At 42.5% G+C, this 18,436-nt stretch overlaps 1 protein-coding gene across 1 annotated transcript in view; it reads right to left on the reverse strand.

The window, feature by feature from the left end:
* Positions 1-1,807: 1,807 nt before the first annotated feature.
* vipr1b (vasoactive intestinal peptide receptor 1b) overlaps positions 1,808-18,436 on the reverse strand; it is a 68,443-nt gene continuing 51,814 nt past the window's right edge. The window contains exons 5-13 of the mRNA XM_048971015.1: positions 15,062-15,159; positions 14,054-14,186; positions 11,295-11,448; positions 11,100-11,160; positions 10,252-10,324; positions 8,296-8,387; positions 7,790-7,919; positions 5,165-5,206; positions 1,808-5,021 (exon numbers count right to left, since the gene is read on the reverse strand). Coding sequence (XP_048826972.1) covers positions 4,845-5,021; positions 5,165-5,206; positions 7,790-7,919; positions 8,296-8,387; positions 10,252-10,324; positions 11,100-11,160; positions 11,295-11,448; positions 14,054-14,186; positions 15,062-15,159 — 960 coding nt within the window. The 3' untranslated portion in view covers positions 1,808-4,844. The remainder of the gene's footprint in view (positions 5,022-5,164; positions 5,207-7,789; positions 7,920-8,295; positions 8,388-10,251; positions 10,325-11,099; positions 11,161-11,294; positions 11,449-14,053; positions 14,187-15,061; positions 15,160-18,436) is intronic.

Genomic DNA, 18,436 nt, shown 5'->3' on the forward strand with positions numbered 1-18,436 from the left:
AAAATGGAATTATTGGACCTTTGGCTAACTCTTAAAATAGCTTTCCAGAAACGTGTCTGTTTTGTGCTAAAAATCTAACACAGGAAACAGATCAAATGAAACTTGTTTCACAATCACTTGGCACTTTTCTAGTTGGTTTCCTCATGTAATATTACCAGCCCCAAAGGAGAAAACAACCTAATGAACACGACTGACCACCTAATGTATTAAATATCACACAAACAAACATGTAGCTATTAACTTCATAACTCACAAACTGACTGTGCTTTTGGACACAGATATATGTGCATGTGTGACAATATGCCCAGGGGAGCTTGGGAAAAGAAACAGCTGGCAAAGGAGATAAGGCTGCTATCAAAAGGCAACACGGCCTTCATGCATTTGTAAGTGAGAATTTCTGAGGAAGTATTTGCAAATTCTTTTTTATCTGCTCGTTCATACAAATCTTACCACGTGTTTATTCTACTGTCTTTTATTGCTTAAGGCAGTACAGGAACAGTAAATCTATCACCATCGCAAAAAGCTGCAAAAACATCAAAACATTATTCTACAGTGTTATTCATGACTGAATTGTATAAGCGGCATTTCATTTCCTGAGCATCGTCAAGGAAAAGAAAAGAGCAAATAGGTAATTCAAATTATTGATTAAATCAATTCACACATATGCGCATAATCATTTATTATGAAGTATTTCATGTGCTTCAGGAGTTCATTATAGATATGGGGTCAGTAGGTTGTGAATTTGATTCCCACTCTGTCTACGTGTGTCTAAATGGGATGCTGGTCCATCACAGAGCCCAAGGGAGGGGTCACGTGAAATGGGATATCCATCACAGAGCCCAAGGGAGGGGTCACGTGAAATGGGATATCCATCACAGAGCCCAAGGGAGGGGTCACGTGAAATGGGATATCCATCACAGAGCCCAAGGGAGGGGTCACGTAAAATGGGATATCCATCACAGATCACATGTTACTGGCACTTTGGAGACAGTTTGCCTACAAGTATGTCTCTGGACCTCAGGAGTAAACCTGGACTACACCTGGAATACACCCACTAAACATTGTAAGAGCACACACAGACACACACACACACACAGTCATTTAATTATATCTTTTTGGGGACCGCTCATTCATTAATATGGGGAAAATGCTAATGCTAACTATGACAACCTTAACCACCCTAACCATAAGTAACCAAACAAGATACAAGCGTTTTTGCATTTTTAGTTTTGTCATTGCAGTCACTGATTTTTATAAAATAGAGTTTTCCCATATGGAGACCAGGAAAAGGGTATTCATGAAGTTGTGGGGACATTTGGTCTCAACCAGGTAAGGTATACCTGGACCACTTACACACACACACACACACACACACACACAGGTGGAAGAAGGCTTTAATCCCCCAACCCTGGAGGTGTGAGGCTGCAGAGCTCATCGCTGAGCCATATTGCTTCCTCTTAGCCCAATCTAATTCTAAAGATCAACAATGTAAAGCAGTGTTTCTCAATCTAGTCCTTGGGGACCCCCAGACAGGCCACATTTTTGCATCTTCCTAACTCCCAAACACTTGTACTAAACAATCAAGCAATACAGGACACCAAATACCTGGTACAGGTGGGAGCAAGAATGCAGACCGTCTCTGGGGTCTCCATAGATTGGTTTGAGAAACACAAACATATTTACAAAGACGAACCAAACGTTGTACAGGAAGTGCAATACCACCCCATTAGCAAGCACGTGTAGAAGAGAGTCAGTGCCTCAAGTCCCCACCAATGCCTTGAAGTGAAGCAGCACCAAACAGCTAAAATTCTGACCTCAATTTGCTTACTTTATTGACCACAAATTAAATCTTACAGTACAGTATCAATTCTACTTAATTACACAAAACAAGATCACATACTGTAACAAATTGTACATTGAAGCCGTAATTCAGTACCACAGATTATGGGAACATGCGGGTAGTATATATCTACAATATATATTATGTGTGAGCATGCATGCCTTGCACTACACATTGCAGCAGAACAAACAGAATTACGAGACGACAGCGTTCAGGAACCACACACTGGCATCCTTATATACAACAGTAATATTGAGTGGAACCCATAATTTGACAGAAGTAACAGATGGAACTAGTTCTGTAAAATATTAAATACTGCAGTACGCTGTAAATAAACACTGCCAGCAATGCTTAAACACTGTTAAAGCACAATGTAAACACTTGTAAGCAAAACATACATAAAATCCATTTGTCTCTTTCTCCAGGAGGCTCCAACAGTCAACTGAACTTCATTCCAGAAATATTATTACAAAAGTGCAAGCCTCAGACACTGTTGAATGATAGGGACATGTCTCTCTGTCCAAATTTAACATTTAAAACATTTTAATAGCAATGCACATTTGAGTCGGGGTTTTAACTCCGAAGAAATGTCTGTACATGAATGGTCAGAACTGATAAGTCACATTCATTATGAGTCCATTGTGCCTACTGTGCGAGTCTGCAGTCCCCTATAGATATGCAGGTTATTTTACAAAGAGTTTTTGTCTTCCTGAACCTAATCAGAGCAGTACAGAGGTAAGTGTCAAGGGTGACAAAAAAATCTATTTTAAAAATACTCACATAATTTTTCTGATTAGGCTCCAGGCTCCACTGTCACTCTGTTTAGGACAAGAGGTTGGAAGATGGATGAATGGATTTTGATTGTGAGAATTACAATAAATGGTAAATGTGGATAATACTCTGCCAAGAACAGCAATGACCTCTGCTATTATACCAGGATACTACACAAGCAGAAGAAAAGAGATCTCAAAACTGTTTCATTTCTCATAGACAACCATGAGATCACTGGGAAACCAAGATCTCATTAAGCTCTAAAATAGTTCTCAGATAGTTTCAACTTTTGCGTCTAATTTTGATCTACGGTGGAGAAATTATAAACGCAAACTCATTCTCATTCCAGACAGATTCAAACACCTAAATGAAGTTCACACCCACATGATGAGAAAATAATAAAATCACTTCTGCTCATTTGTGCTTGGTTTGTGCTGGTTTGTCCACAAAAAAAGAACATTTGTGCTTTACTGCTTCAAATATTTCAATTACTGATTTAGCTCATTCAAGTACTGCTTCAAATTCTGTATATACTGCTGCAACGAAATTCAGTAGTAAAGTTTATGCTTTTCTAGTTTGTCTATTTTCTCTTTATCCTCAGATTCAAGGCCACCCGGTACCATGGTCAACATGGTTGCCTCATACCTCCAGAGACCAGAGTTTGAGTCTCTACACTGGCTCCAAGTCTTTTGATCTTCCGGCTCCAGAGCTGCTGCTCATTAATGAGACGGAGTCAAGTTCGGCAAGATTTCTTCTTTGTCCCAAATACTAACTCTGCCCTCTGGCTCACCTATATCTACTTTATTTCTTCTATTGAATTTTAGGAGAAACATCTCAGACAAAACAGTAACTAAAATGATGCAAAAATAATCACAAATTTGTTTCCCTAAGCTGTTGAAAATTAAGTTGATGAATAGTAAAAATTTCCCCTGGCTGAGACTTGCAGACCAATAAACTCTACAGAATCTCTAATAGATTTTCCAATTATTTTGTGTTGTAATGCCACAATGAGGTAGACCCGAGTTTATAAAAAGTAGAGTTTTGTGTGTTCAGTAATATAGGAGTGTTCTGTATCGATAACCACTGTCAATGTATTTAATTAGGGACTATGCAATAAAAATAGTAATCAATGTTTAGCTACACTCTTATTTGAATCGCCATTGTATACTCCAAATATATTATATAAAATTCTCCAGTAATATTCCCAGCAGATTATTCAATTCCAAATATAACAGCTGGGAACCGTAATATAAATTGTCATGACTGATGTTAACTCCAGCTGTAGTACAATATTCAGGTTTCCCCCACTATCAAAAAGTAGAGCATTCCTCTGAAACCTTTCATATGCAAAAATGGCGTAAAATGAAGATGCAACTACCATTACTTTATATGAGAAAACATTTTGAGCGTTCCCTGACCCAAACGATAACCTACCAAACCACACCGAATAAAACATAAACCTAAATAAACGCTGACACATATTAAAAGCAGGAATGATATAAATAACTTCTGTACCTTAGGACACATCTTGCTAACAGATGCAGCAAATAAACTGAAATGAAGCACAGATGCTCACAGACACAGTCCAAACCTATGGCAGCTTGATGCTGAGATGCTGACTGTAGTTCCTGGGGAAGTAGCTTGGTGGCGCCACTTTCACTGCTCAGGATGGGTGTTCCCTCTGTAATCACTAGCTGCAAAACAAATGCTGAGTCCTATTGTTCCTTTTTGTCTTTTTTTTCCGTAAAAACAAATATCCTCTTTGGATTTCGTTTGGTTAGCAAAAATAGATACTAATGTAGGTCTTTCGTAAAAGTGGAGTAAAGCAAACTTTCAAAAAGTGGCTGGCGCCTGTACATGCACAGTGTAATGAATGAACGCTTCTACGACAGTCCCACAGAGTACAGATTACTGGTCCTCTTCCCTGCTAATGAGTCAGGTGATAATGAGGAAAATACTAGAATTGCTTTGTTTAGAATGAAACACACGTGAAATGTGGTCCGTAGTTTACTGAGGGTTTGACGCATTAAAATGTGATCTGTGTAATTGACAAAGTACTGCATTTAAATGTTCAAATGTATCTGCTAGCAGCACAAAGTCAGCAGGGAGGGCTTTCCTGATGCACGCTGCTCTCAGATCGTCTTCTTTGTGATCAGTTCCGGTCCCTCACTCTCCCTGTGCTCTTCACTTGGTTCCCCTTGAAGACAGAAACCAGCTAGAGAAGGACATCATGTCAGATCGATTCGTCCTGGCAAGCGGAGGCTCGGGGCGTCTTGGGGCTGCACCGCGTGAGCATAGAGATCTGCGTAGCAAAGTTGTTGCCATTGGAGGGGTGCTGATACTTCACATCGGCGCCCAGGAACCTCTCCAAGCGCCACCTCCTCCATTTCCTCCTGATCTCTGCCTGCACCTGTGGCAGCAAGGGAGCAGGGAGAGTCGATCTTAGTCTTAGTGCTGCAGAAAAACCCTTTGGCACTCTTATAATGTCACACATATAAAAGTACATTTGACTTTCTATAGAATTTTAAATTCTGCATTTAAAAGTATAAATACCTCTCCATTCAGGAAACAATATAGGACGGCTACCACAAAACCCTAAAAAAAGAAATAAAAGTTGCAGCATTAGTACTGTTTTGACAAGAACCGTCCACTCACTGTACTCAACAGATAAATGAGATAAAATTAAGTCGAAGCAATTTTTAATAGAATCAATCAATTAATAATCAGCACCAGGAGACTGGACACATGATGGATGACAGGCAAACCCAACCGGGAGCCATCATCCAGCTGGTAAATTCCCTGAAGCCAAGGAAGAGAATGAAAGTGGTAAATGGGAAGTAAGAACACTATATCAGTCCAGCAAACCTGCCCAAGAGTTTGACCATTACAAGCTGGACATCCTCGGAGTAAGCGAGGCACGATGGACAACAGAGGAGAGGAAATTATAGTCAGGCCACACCATACTGTATTCTGGAAGACCAGACAACCAACACACAGGAGTTGCCCTCATTTTTAGCAGAAGAATGAAGAAGACACTTCTAGAATGGACCCTTTTGGACTGAGACTTCTCAAGGCTAGATTCAATTCAAGGTACACCAAGCTGACAGCTGTGGTATGTTATGCACCCACAGAAGAGACTGATGAAGATTTAATGATGATTTTCACAAACAAGCTGCAATAGAGGAAGTGAAGCCGCATGACATGCTGCTGATCATTGGAGATCTGGACGCCAATGTTGGAGGCTATTGACACAGGCAGAGAATGACTGATGGGAAGCCATGGCTGTGATATCGTCAATGACAATGACAATGGAACGTCTGTGTGACTTATGCCAGGAAAATGACCTGGTCGTAGGAGTGACTTTCTTCCAACATAAGAACATGACAACCTGAAAAATGATCCCCACAACTTCAAATTAATAGGTTTTATTGGATTACTGGGGCATTCAATTAGCAAGGTAAAAGGAAGATCAGTATTCCAAGTTTTACAGCTCGGATTTGGAAACCCAAGAACAACAACTATCTGAGCCTTGATGAAAAGATCCAGACTAGTGCTGGCTGGTATGCCCTTGTGGCCGGGGTGGAGGGGCTGCACAATTAGGTTCTAATAAGAGTGAAAGAAAGAGTGCTGGTGTTTTAAGAATTCAACATGCACCCCCCCCTTCTCACACACAGTACCTCGAAGAGAGAAGGACCTGTTTTAAGATTTGCCTATTGTGTGTCTTGTCTAAATGTTTACAATAATATACAATCAGCATAAATATTCAGATGTGTTACAGTATGTTTGTACTGTATGTTCCTTTAAATAATTTTGTTACCTACACAAAAGTATTATGCACCATGCAGAGAACCACCCCAGACCTGCCCCCCCCCCCCCATCACCAATCAAACTTTCATAGACTCCATCCACGATCATGTAAACTTCCTTTCATTCATTTGATAATCTAACCTGTCCTCTTAATCTGTTTTATAATTTTTGGTCACTTTTTCAAAATTGAGAGCTTGCTATGCAAGCACTATATACCTTTAAGGATACCCAAATAAGTTACTGCCTTCCCATATTCCATCCTGCTCATTGATTTTATTCTGATTTTTCTGTTATCTTGTGTTTCTTTTATATTAAGTGTAATATCTGTCATGTATAAGATGACGTGTTAGAAATAAATCCATGCCTTTTATACACCTTAAATATCAGTTTCATTGAATGCTCATAATTAAGTTACTTAACTGGTGCGAAATCATTATTATGCTTTAAGTCCCAAATTTGTCCTAAAGCACCGGGAGACTCACTCTACATCTGACCACTACATTACCTGGTGAGAGTTACAGCTGTAAACCCTTTGGTCATGTGTTTGAGGGCAGCCTCCTCTGGTTATTTGTATTTATTAGATTTCTGTTCCCCAGTGTTTCTTTTCTATTGGTTTTCTTGTTCCTAGCTTGTGATTATGTATTACTTCTCTTTGTTATTTTCCTACTGTTAGATTCTGTTTCCTAATTTCCCTGTTAGTCTCTTAGTTCTCTGATCAAGTTACTGTGTGTTGTTGCTGCTGTCCTGTTTAGTTCTGCTCCCTGTGTTGCTCTTTTCCCCTCGTTATTACCTTTTTGATATTATTTGTACTTAGTTCTTGTTTCCCCCCATTTGCCTTTGACCCCATGTGGTCATTTTGATTTGTAGTTTACCCAGTGTGTTCAGTTTTCCCAATAAACCCCTCTGCTGTCTTGGAGTCACAAATCATTGCCTACTTTACTGCCTAGACCTTGTTCTGCCATCATGACAAATATAGTAAGTTTTGACCTTAGTAATGATTCTGCCTTGGGCATTATAGGCTCTAGGTGTCAATTTCAAGACAATCCAGAAATACTCCATGGAATCTCCGTCTGATTGAATGCTCATAATAAAGGAATCCAGGAATGCTGTCTTACAAGGACAATAAGACTAAACAACATCGCCATCTTCCATTAATGGAGCAGATGCGAGCCATATTTTAATTGAACTCACCCAATTAAATCTGAATTGCATATAATAAAAACTATGAGCATAATTAATTACACCACATTAAGAATCTGTAAGGCAAAAAGCCAACTTACCATGATTTATTTCCTCTAATTTTTACTTGAGACATCTGACCAGCAAATTAATTTCTGACAAAAAAAAATGTACTGGCATTTGACTACGCACCTGAAATGAGCCCAAAATAAGGTCAAACACCAGCCGCAATTCAGTCTTCACATTGTCAGGAATGAATGCGAAGATGATGTAATTGATTCCAAAGAGTGGAATCAGGAGCAAAGTTGATTTTGCCAGCCTCCTGCAAACAGACGAACACCATCATGGGTCTCACAGGCATTCATAGGTGCTGCAAGTCATCTCATTACAAACTGCTCAGAAACTGTCAAGAGACACGCTTAATTGACACGGTGGCATCCTTTTTTAAACTTCCCAGCTTACTGCGACGTTGCATGCTGTACGAACAGGCAGGGAGCGAGGAATCAAGGATCCAGGAAACGGAGAGTCAGGAATGAGGCTCATGACACATATTGCTTTGGAAATTTTGGCATAAGTTCTGTTACACATTGACTTCAAATGCAAAGATACTGTAACTTTAAGGAAAGCAAGCAGTTCACTAAGGCACAAAGCACAAATTTTAATTTCTCAAACATGGCTGGATGTAACAGCAGGCTTACGAATACTGATGGGACTCATTCCGTCCTATATCGGGGCAATTTATCTTCTGTCGAAGAATTCGGACAATGCAAATAAATAGCATGAAGTTCATCTGTAAAAAAAAAAAAAAAAAACAGCAAAAGTAAGAGGATCTCAATTACATTTGCAGGTTAAAACCCCAGTGTGGAAGGAGAAAATTATCATAAAACATGTCAAAGAAACATAACCCTGAAAATACTGCATGTCTGTATAAAAAACTACACAGCCTTTTCACAGAAAAGTCATTATTACAATGTTGAATTTGGTACAAAAGTATTGAAATGCATTTCATATGCCGCATTCATATTTTCAAACGTATTACACATCCTTCATACAATATATTCCTACGTAATGAATACAATTAAAGATGTGGTTAATTCACCGCCTCTGAACATAACCATAGGAGCTATTAGATATGAGGCTCCTTTGCGGGGGACAGAATAAAATCCATGGACCATAAAATCCAGTCTAAAGCCTCACTACAGAAAAATGGATTGGCAGACTTTAGCCCTGCAGCTTGAGGTTCTAGACCACTGGTGAACAGAGCAATACTGGAAGATTTTATATTACAATTATGGGGTATAAGTTACTCCCCTGAACACAAGAAAAGGTCACTAGTGAAAGATCATACATATCTAACTGAGTCTTTCCATTGCAACTTTAACCTATTACTGCTTTTGCATCCACATTACAAAACCAAACCATTTTTTTTTAAAATTTACTTAGAATATACTTTTATGTAATTAAAATAGCAGTGAGACAGTCCCTGGAGTAACTGAAGGTTAATGGTGAAGCCACACCGCTAACCTTGAGATTTGAACCAGCGACTTTGCGATCAGAAAGCACAGTAGCTTAACCTGCCGAGCTGCACACCAACCTCACTTGAATGGTGAGACCTGCAAATCAAAAATGTCTTGCACGTGGAAGTACCTGCTGGTTTTAGCTCATTATTATAAAACTAGTACTACTCATTTTCCATCCATCTGCCACTTATCTGGTTAGGTCATGGGAGCAGCTCCACCGGGGGATTACCAAAGTGTTCCCAGGCCAGCCGGGAGATATAATCTCTCCAGCGTGTCCTGGGTCTGCCTCGGGGTCACCTCCCAGTTGGACACGCCTGACACACCTCCCTAGGGAGGCATCTAGGAAGTATCCTAGACAGATGCCTGTTACAACTCGCTGGTTTAGGTCAGCGGTGAACAGGTGGCACGAATGAGGTAAGATCTCCTATACTGTAAGCTGTGCAGTGAACCACGGACGACACACAGAGACTCAAAGATCACGCACTGACAGTTGTTTTACAGAACGACGATCATGATAGCAATTGCAAAGGACGGGAGGCTAAGGAGGCTGCCAAAGGTATGACCAAAATAAAACCCGCGATATTTCCCTATACGCGCCTTCTTTCCCGCCACAGGTTAGGCTAACCTTGAAAACATACAGGGGTCAGCACTCACCTTCTAACCTGGTATGTTTAACGAAGGCTTCCTACAGGTGGGTGTGGACGTGCGCATGTCTAAACTTCCTCCACAAGTCAGTGGGTAACACTGATGATTGAGCAGAGACTGTGTCTGGGCCTACTTTATCAATAACTGCTAAAATATTTATTTCTTTGGTTAAAAGAAAATAATCTGACCCTGGGTTGGGGTAGGTTGGGTCTGAGCTGTACCCCAGCAAGTATTAATAACTATGTATTAATAAGTATAAATATTGAATTACAGTTAGTGGGGAAAATTACTAATAGAAACTAGACAGGGAATGGTTTAGATCATCCATCCATCCAACTTTAAACTGCTTAAACCGGTCAGACTTGTGTGCCGCTTTTATCAGATTAGAAAACATTTCTTTCTCAGGTGTAGGGGACTTTGGCAGCAGTGTATTAACCTTATTACGTGAAGGATTTTACAGCTATTCAAAATGTGAAAAGGCAGACTGACCAATATTGACGCTAGAATCGGTGTTTTGATGATCCACCAAAACGGATCCGACGTCTCAATGATGTCCCAGCACCTGGAGCAGAATGGGCCACAGTCAACGTGTGAAAACAAACAATGCAGCCCCTTGTAGGGTCTTGACTCCAGTAACAGGGGGCATATTGCGAGGTATTCCTGCAAGCTCTTCCACTGAATTAACTTCCTATGTAGTCCATGTAAATGTTCCGTGGGAATAATGGAAAAAACAGCTATAATTTCACAATAAATGTGTTGTTACTGTGGTTGATTTGGAATTACAGATGTCTTAATTCGTGCAAATAAGAACTAATTGGTAAGACATGAAAAAGCTTTGCCAAAACGTGCCAACCCTAAATTAAACTAAAACTGTATTATGAACAGTTTCTTTGTATTCCTATGAATACAATGACGACATACGTGCCCTTGAGAGGTAAAGTGGGCTGTCCCACGTCAGTCAAAAATGAGTTCAGTGTCCAATATTAATTATTGAGGGTCTATCTATCTTTTAAATATACCGAGATCTGTGCTACCTATGATATAAATCAATTGTAGGGTATAGGCACACTGATTTTTTGAAAAAAAAACTCAACTTTAGAGCTCATTTTCTCAAAACTTTGTTTTTCTGGGATAGCCCACTTTACCTCTCAAGGACACATATGATCGTATGACATCCATCCTGGCAGTTTGATGCTCAAGGTGAAAAGAGCCCTTTATTTAATGATTGAACAAAACAACATGAATATTTAGAAAGAAGCTGCACAAGAAAAGTTAAGTAAAAGAAATTCAGACAGAATCAACCAACTCGAAAATTCATCATGTGTGTTTTGACTTACCCAACATCATTAAAATAGGCCTTAGTCACACTCCACGAAGTTATGAAGATAGTCGGTCCTCCTACGAATACCAGCATTGCATCATGCAAGATTCCAGACAAAATTCAGTATTTGTAATTTTGTTGCCTCTTTTATCAAGGAACATTAGTTTATTATGCTGTATAACCAAACACAATTAGTTTGATGCATACTTACCCCAGCCAATCAGAATGTACCACCAGAAATATTTCCTTTTTGAGAAGAAGGAGACAGCCAATAGTGCGTGGAGGTATAGGCCCTCTACTAACAGCCAGAAGAAGCTGGCCATTATGCAGTACTGGAAGAAGACAATAGCTGCTTTGCATCTAACCTAACAAAGGGGAAAAACAATACATAAGGACAAAAGGTCTTAGCTGCCCCATTCAGTTGTAAAATCACATACACAACACAAATATCAAGGAAAAACATGTATTGAATATATGTAGTTAGTAAGTGTAATTTGCTTGATTAACTTCAACAGAAGAAATTTCACAATAAAATACTGTACAGAATTAGCAGAACAGTGGCGCTCAGCACATTGTGATGCAGAGAACATTGGCCTGGACTCTCGCCTTCCCACTCATGCCTCTGTGGCCCTGCAGTTTCACTGTCCTTCTAGTATATGCAGTTAGGTGTCTTTAAATCACCCAGAGTGTGAGTATGCCTTGGTGCCCCCTGCCATTATAATGCATGTCTTAACATTATGTCAGAGTATGTTGTCAGCTTACACCTTTAAACATCAAAGAATAAGTTACATAAACTATAACAGCTTCACTGGACCATAATCACTTACCTGCAGTCGCTACCATCCTTGATTAACACAGAATTTAGATACAATTTCCTAATTTGGCACCATTCCTGTTCTCCTATAGTCACTATATCCACAAGAATGCAGAAGTCACAGTGGCCCAATGAGGAGATGAACAGAAATTGGCAGAAACTCAATAACGCTGTATAAGCAAAGCTAAGCGTCCACAGTACTTGTTCTATCAATTACTATGTGCAAAAAAATTACAGGGTAATTTGGACAACATCTCCAATAACCATAAAATCATCCATCCGTCTTTCAACCGCTGATCCAGTACATGAGGTGTTGGAAGCCAAAGGCGCACAGATTCAGTTAATGAAAAATGCCACAGCCCTGTTGGATGACATCAGCCCTCCTAAAGCTGACACTACAGACCATAGCAGGGGTGCCGTAGGGTGGGGGGCGTTAGGAGTGACAGGGGTCCTAACGATTTGGAGATGACTGGCTTGGTCTGGGTTGGGGACCCATATGATGTGAATTCATGGGGTCTAAAACCTCTAGCGACACCTGTCTACAAGCGCATTGGTAATAGGCTTCTTTTCAGTTTCTTCTGCATCCTCTGTTCATAAATCCTACAGAAATAAATTGAAATTCTGTCCCACTTTGTGTCTGCAATCGTGAGTAATGCCTGTCAGGCTCTGTTACCTGGAATAAGAAACTGAAGAGAAGTACCTAAAGAAAATGTCATGATTCGGTGGATTTTTTTCTTTCCCCAAATCCCAATAAATATGTCTGTCAGAGCACATGCTATTACCCCATTTCCTGAATGCCGTTTATCCCATGCAGGTCTGCACTGGGGTGTAGCATGTTGAAGATGCGGTTCCTGCTACAGATTGGTGACACAAAACCACCGATAACACAAACAAGATAAGTTTGTCTCCTCTAGGCAACCAGGAGATACTGGAGAGACTGACAAGTCCATTTACCAATGATGCATGAAGCGGATTAATCAAGCACCAGAGTACATCTGAAACAGCTTTCGCATGTCTCTGCCATAGGAGAAAGAAGACATGCAACAGTGGCTAGCTTCATTCATTTTCTCGGCAAGGGCTCGTTGCTTGAGCTTCAGCCGTGACTAAGCACATGCTCCCTGAGAAGAGCCAGGCCGTGCGTGTTTTCACTCACATGTATACAGCTGGGGGGGGGGGTGCTGTTGGTGGCAGGACAGTCTTAGTTTACGAGGCATAACCGTGACAGATGTTTTGATGACAAACAGCTGGACCTCTCCCAGTGACCAAAATAATTGTGGATAACTGCTCTGGAATAGATGCTTAGCTCTAAACATGTCATGCCCCGCTCGTCCGCTCCTTCCGTGTGCCACGCCCCCTCATCTACCCCATGTGGATTCTCCGTGTTTACCAGCTGTTTCCTGTTATAGTCATTAGTCCTATGTATTTAAGTCTGCTTTAGGTATGTCTTCCCCAGTCCGGTCACTCTTGTGCTTTGCCTCGCGTGTTCTTTCAATAAATCCCTCATTCCCCACTTCCTCATCTCCCTGCTCTTGCTTCTCCAGTCGGCGTTCGTGACACAAGACTATACCTCCCAGGGTGCCCATCGTCCAGGTCCGATTGGGCAGCTACCAGGGGCACCATCTTGTGAGGGGGTGCCCATCGTCAAATAGTTACCGAGCACCTCTAAGGGACCCCAACACTGAACAGTATCTCAGTTACATCAGATACTGAAGTGCCTGACTTTCAAGGGTTTTCATTTTCGTCTTTCTGTTTTAGCTCAGAAATGCCTGTTTCTATGTCTGCTAGGACGCACAGAACAACAAGTTAACTATGTGGGTAACAGTATCACCTCAGATCTCCAGGGTTAGAGGTTCAAGGTCCCTATACTGCACAAAGTGTGAGTAAGTGCATGTTTCGTGTGGTGGATTGATACCCCAAATCTGAGATATTTTGCAGGAGGTTCTGGAGCCTGAAATAAACATTTAAAAACCAGATAAATGGAAACAAAAACTGGACAATCAGCATGGTTGGCCTATACCTAATAGGAGGACTGGCAGTGTGGGAGGTATAGCCTTAATGCTAAAACAGGTAAATGGCTCCTAAGCTGCACCGACTGAGCCGTCTCCATGTTTCCATGCTCGAGGTTGCCCACTGCTGGGCTGGGACACACATCTTACCATTTTGGAGGGGCAGTTCTCAGGTTCCCCGACCTCGTACAGGATGGCATCCTTGATGAACACAGCAATGGCTTTCAGGATGAATGACACAAACAGGTTCATGTGGATGTAGTTCCGGGTGCAGTACAATTTTCTGAGGAGCAAAAAAATGCACAGAGAGACACATACTCAAGCTTTTCAAATACTTCTGCTAGCTGGTACAAAGAACATATTTTAACTAGTAATGAAACCAGGAAATTGAATTTGATGTTCAAAGTGTTGCAAGTGGCTTAATTATATAGCAGGGCACAAACACATGCATATAATTATACTCTATAAGCCAGATGTCTCTGAATTAGTTTCTCTCAGAACCAGCGTTTGTAGAGCCAACAACAGTGAGATCAGGAGCCCCTGCTTAGGCAGTTACTCTGCCCTACTTGAGACACATGCACAGGCTAACATGGGCTATAGCCCAGGGCATCAAGCTGTGGTCAGCCCCTTTTTTTCAGGTTGTTACAGCAGCTGTAGTTAGGACCCCAACAATGGCTTTAGCCCGGGGCCCCCACCTCTCAATATTCAGACCCTGCTCCTACAGTATTACACACACATTGACTTGTCTACACCCTGCCTTTCAGCATGGGAAAGAGAGCAGGTTGCATTAATATTGCATTAATAAGTTTCAAACAAAAAACTCAAGTACTCTACAAGCAGAGAATGGGAGCTTTTTCCTCTCTAACTAACCACCAATGTGTGATCCTAATGTTTTATTTACAGTAACTATGCATGCAATGTTTTGATACAGTAACTAAGCATGCAATCCATCACAGTCTGGGTGAAAAACCATCACAGACTGATTCACAAATGCCCATTGTCTTGATCACTGTAAATATCAAGGAAGTAAACAGACTTTTTGAACTCTTACACCCAAGCACCCCACCCCACATCATTTCACACATCAGCATACAAATTATTATACATTTTAAAGGAAGGAATTGCCCAAATTGTCAGGAATGAAAAATGAAGTGTTACCTGAATAGAAAGAGAATTATGATGGCCGTAGTGAGAGAGATCAAGGACACACTGTGGCCAATCGTATATCCAATCTTCACTGTCCAAAAAAAAGTACCCTTTGAGACATAAAACATAACACTGTATCAGGAGTGTTACTAGAGAGAAACAGCACCGTGTGGGGGAGTGTTACTAGAGAGAAACAGCACAGTGTGGGGGAGTGTTACTAGAGAGAAACAGCACAGTGTGGGGAGTGTTACTAGAGAGAAACAGCACTGTATGGGGGAGTGTTACTAGAGAGAAACAGCACTGTGTGGGGGAGTGTTACTAGAGAGAAACAGCACAGTATGGGGGAGTGTTACAAGAGAGAAACAGCACAGTGTGGGGGAGTGTTACTAGAGAGAAACAGCACAGTGTGGGGGAGTGTTACTAGAGAGAAACAGCACCGTGTGGGGGAGTGTTACTAGAGAGAAACAGCACCGAGTGGGGGAGTGTTACTAGAGAGAAACAGCACCGTGTGGGGGAGTGTTACTAGAGAGAAACAGCACCGTGTGGGGGAGTGTTACTAGAGAGAAACAGCACAGTGTGGGGGAGTGTTACTAGAGAGAAACAGTACCGTGTGGGGGAGTGTTACTAGAGAGAAACAGCACAGTGTGGGGGAGTGTTACTAGAGAGAAACAGCACCGTGTGGGGGAGTGTTACTAGAGAGAAACAGCACCGTGTGGGGGAGTGTTACTAGAGAGAAACAGCACAGTGTGGGGGAGTGTTACTAGAGAGAAACAGTACCGTGTGGGGGAGTGTTACTAGAGAGAAACAGCACCGTGTGGGGGAGTGTTACTAGAGAGAAACAGCACCGTGTGGGGGAGTGTTACTAGAGAGAAACAGCACAGTGTGGGGGAGTGTTACTAGAGAGAAACAGCACCGTGTGGGGGAGTGTTACTAGAGAGAAACAGCACCGTGTGGGGGAGTGTTACTAGAGAGAAACAGCACCGTGTGGGGGAGTGTTACTAGAGAGAAACAGCACCGTGTGGGGGAGTGTTACTAGAGAGAAACAGCACCGTGTGGGGGAGTGTTACTAGAGAGAAACAGCACCGTGTGGGGGAGTGTTACTAGAGAGAAACAGCACCGTGTGGGGGAGTGTTACTAGAGAGAAACAGCACCGTGTGGGGGAGTGTTACTAGAGAGAAACAGCACCGTGTGGGGGAGTGTTACTAGAGAGAAACAGTACCGTGTGGGGGAGTGTTACTAGAGAGAAACAGCACTGTATGGGGGAGTGTTACTAGAGAGAAACAGCACTGTATGGGGGAGTGTTACTAGAGAGAAACAGCACTGTATGGGGGAGTGTTACTAGAGAGAAACAGCACTGTATGGGGGAGTGTTACTAGAGAGAAACAGCACAGTGTGGGGGAGTGTTACTAGAGAGAAACAGCACCGTGTGGGGGAGTGTTACTAGAGAGAAACAGCACCGTGTGGGGGAGTGTTACTAGAGAGAAACAGCACCGTGTGGGGGAGTGTTACTAGAGAGAAACAGCACCGTGTGGGGGAGTGTTACTAGAGAGAAACAGCACAGTGTGGGGGAGTGTTACTAGAGAGAAACAGCACTGTATGGGGGAGTGTTACTAGAGAGAAACAGTACCGTGTGGGGGAGTGTTACTAGAGAGAAACAGCACCGTGTGGGGGAGTGTTACTAGAGAGAAACAGCACCGTGTGGGGGAGTGTTACTAGAGAGAAACAGCACCGTGTGGGGGAGTGTTACTAGAGAGAAACAGTACCGTGTGGGGGAGTGTTACTAGAGAGAAACAGCACTGTATGGGGGAGTGTTACTAGAGAGAAACAGCACTGTATGGGGGAGTGTTACTAGAGAGAAACAGCACAGTGTGGGGGAGTGTTACTAGAGAGAAACAGCACAGTGTGGGGGAGTGTTACTAGAGAGAAACAGCACAGTGTGGGGGAGTGTTACTAGAGAGAAACAGTACCGTGTGGGGGAGTGTTACTAGAGAGAAACAGCACCGTGTGGGGGAGTGTTACTAGAGAGAAACAGCACCGTATGGGGGAGTGTTACTAGAGAGAAACAGCACTGTATGGGGGAGTGTTACTAGAGAGAAACAGCACTGTATGGGGGAGTGTTACTAGAGAGAAACAGCACCGTATGGGGGAGTGTTACTAGAGAGAAACAGCACCGTGTGGGGGAGTGTTACTAGAGAGAAACAGCACTGTATGGGGGAGTGTTACTAGAGAGAAACAGCACTGTATGGGGGAGTGTTACTAGAGAGAAACAGCACAGTGTGGGGGAGTGTTACTAGAGAGAAACAGCACAGTGTGGGGGAGTGTTACTAGAGAGAAACAGCACTGTATGGGGGAGTGTTACTAGAGAGAAACAGCACTGTATGGGGGAGTGTTACTAGAGAGAAACAGCACAGTGTGGGGGAGTGTTACTAGAGAGAAACAGTACCGTGTGGGGGAGTGTTACTAGAGAGAAACAGCACCGTGTGGGGGAGTGTTACTAGAGAGAAACAGCACTGTATGGGGGAGTGTTACTAGAGAGAAACAGCACCGTGTGGGGGAGTGTTACTAGAGAGAAACAGTACCGTGTGGGGGAGTGTTACTAGAGAGAAACAGCACAGTGTGGGGGAGTGTTACTAGAGAGAAACAGCACAGTGTGGGGGAGTGTTACTAGAGAGAAACAGCACAGTGTGGGGGAGTGTTACTAGAGAGAAACAGCACCGTGTGGGGGAGTGTTACTAGAGAGAAACAGTACCGTGTGGGGGAGTGTTACTAGAGAGAAACAGCACCGTGTGGGGGAGTGTTACTAGAGAGAAACAGCACAGTGTGGGGGAGTGTTACTAGAGAGAAACAGTACCGTGTGGGGGAGTGTTACTAGAGAGAAACAGCACCGTGTGGGGGAGTGTTACTAGAGAGAAACAGCACAGTGTGGGGGAGTGTTACTAGAGAGAAACAGTACCGTGTGGGGGAGTGTTACTAGAGAGAAACAGCACAGTGTGGGGGAGTGTTACTAGAGAGAAACAGCACCGTGTGGGGGAGTGTTACTAGAGAGAAACAGTACCGTGTGGGGGAGTGTTACTAGAGAGAAACAGCACAGTGTGGGGGAGTGTTACTAGAGAGAAACAGCACCGTGTGGGGGAGTGTTACTAGAGAGAAACAGTACCGTGTGGGGGAGTGTTACTAGAGAGAAACAGTACCGTGTGGGGGAGTGTTACTAGAGAGAAACAGTACCGTGTGGGGGAGTGTTACTAGAGAGAAACAGCACCGTGTGGGGGAGTGTTACTAGAGAGAAACAGCACCGTGTGGGGGAGTGTTACTAGAGAGAAACAGCACCGTGTGGGGGAGTGTTACTAGAGAGAAACAGCACCGTGTGGGGGAGTGTTACTAGAGAGA

This window comes from Brienomyrus brachyistius, chromosome 1, assembly GCF_023856365.1.
Source record: "Brienomyrus brachyistius isolate T26 chromosome 1, BBRACH_0.4, whole genome shotgun sequence".
Classification (NCBI taxonomy): domain Eukaryota; kingdom Metazoa; phylum Chordata; class Actinopteri; order Osteoglossiformes; family Mormyridae; genus Brienomyrus; species Brienomyrus brachyistius.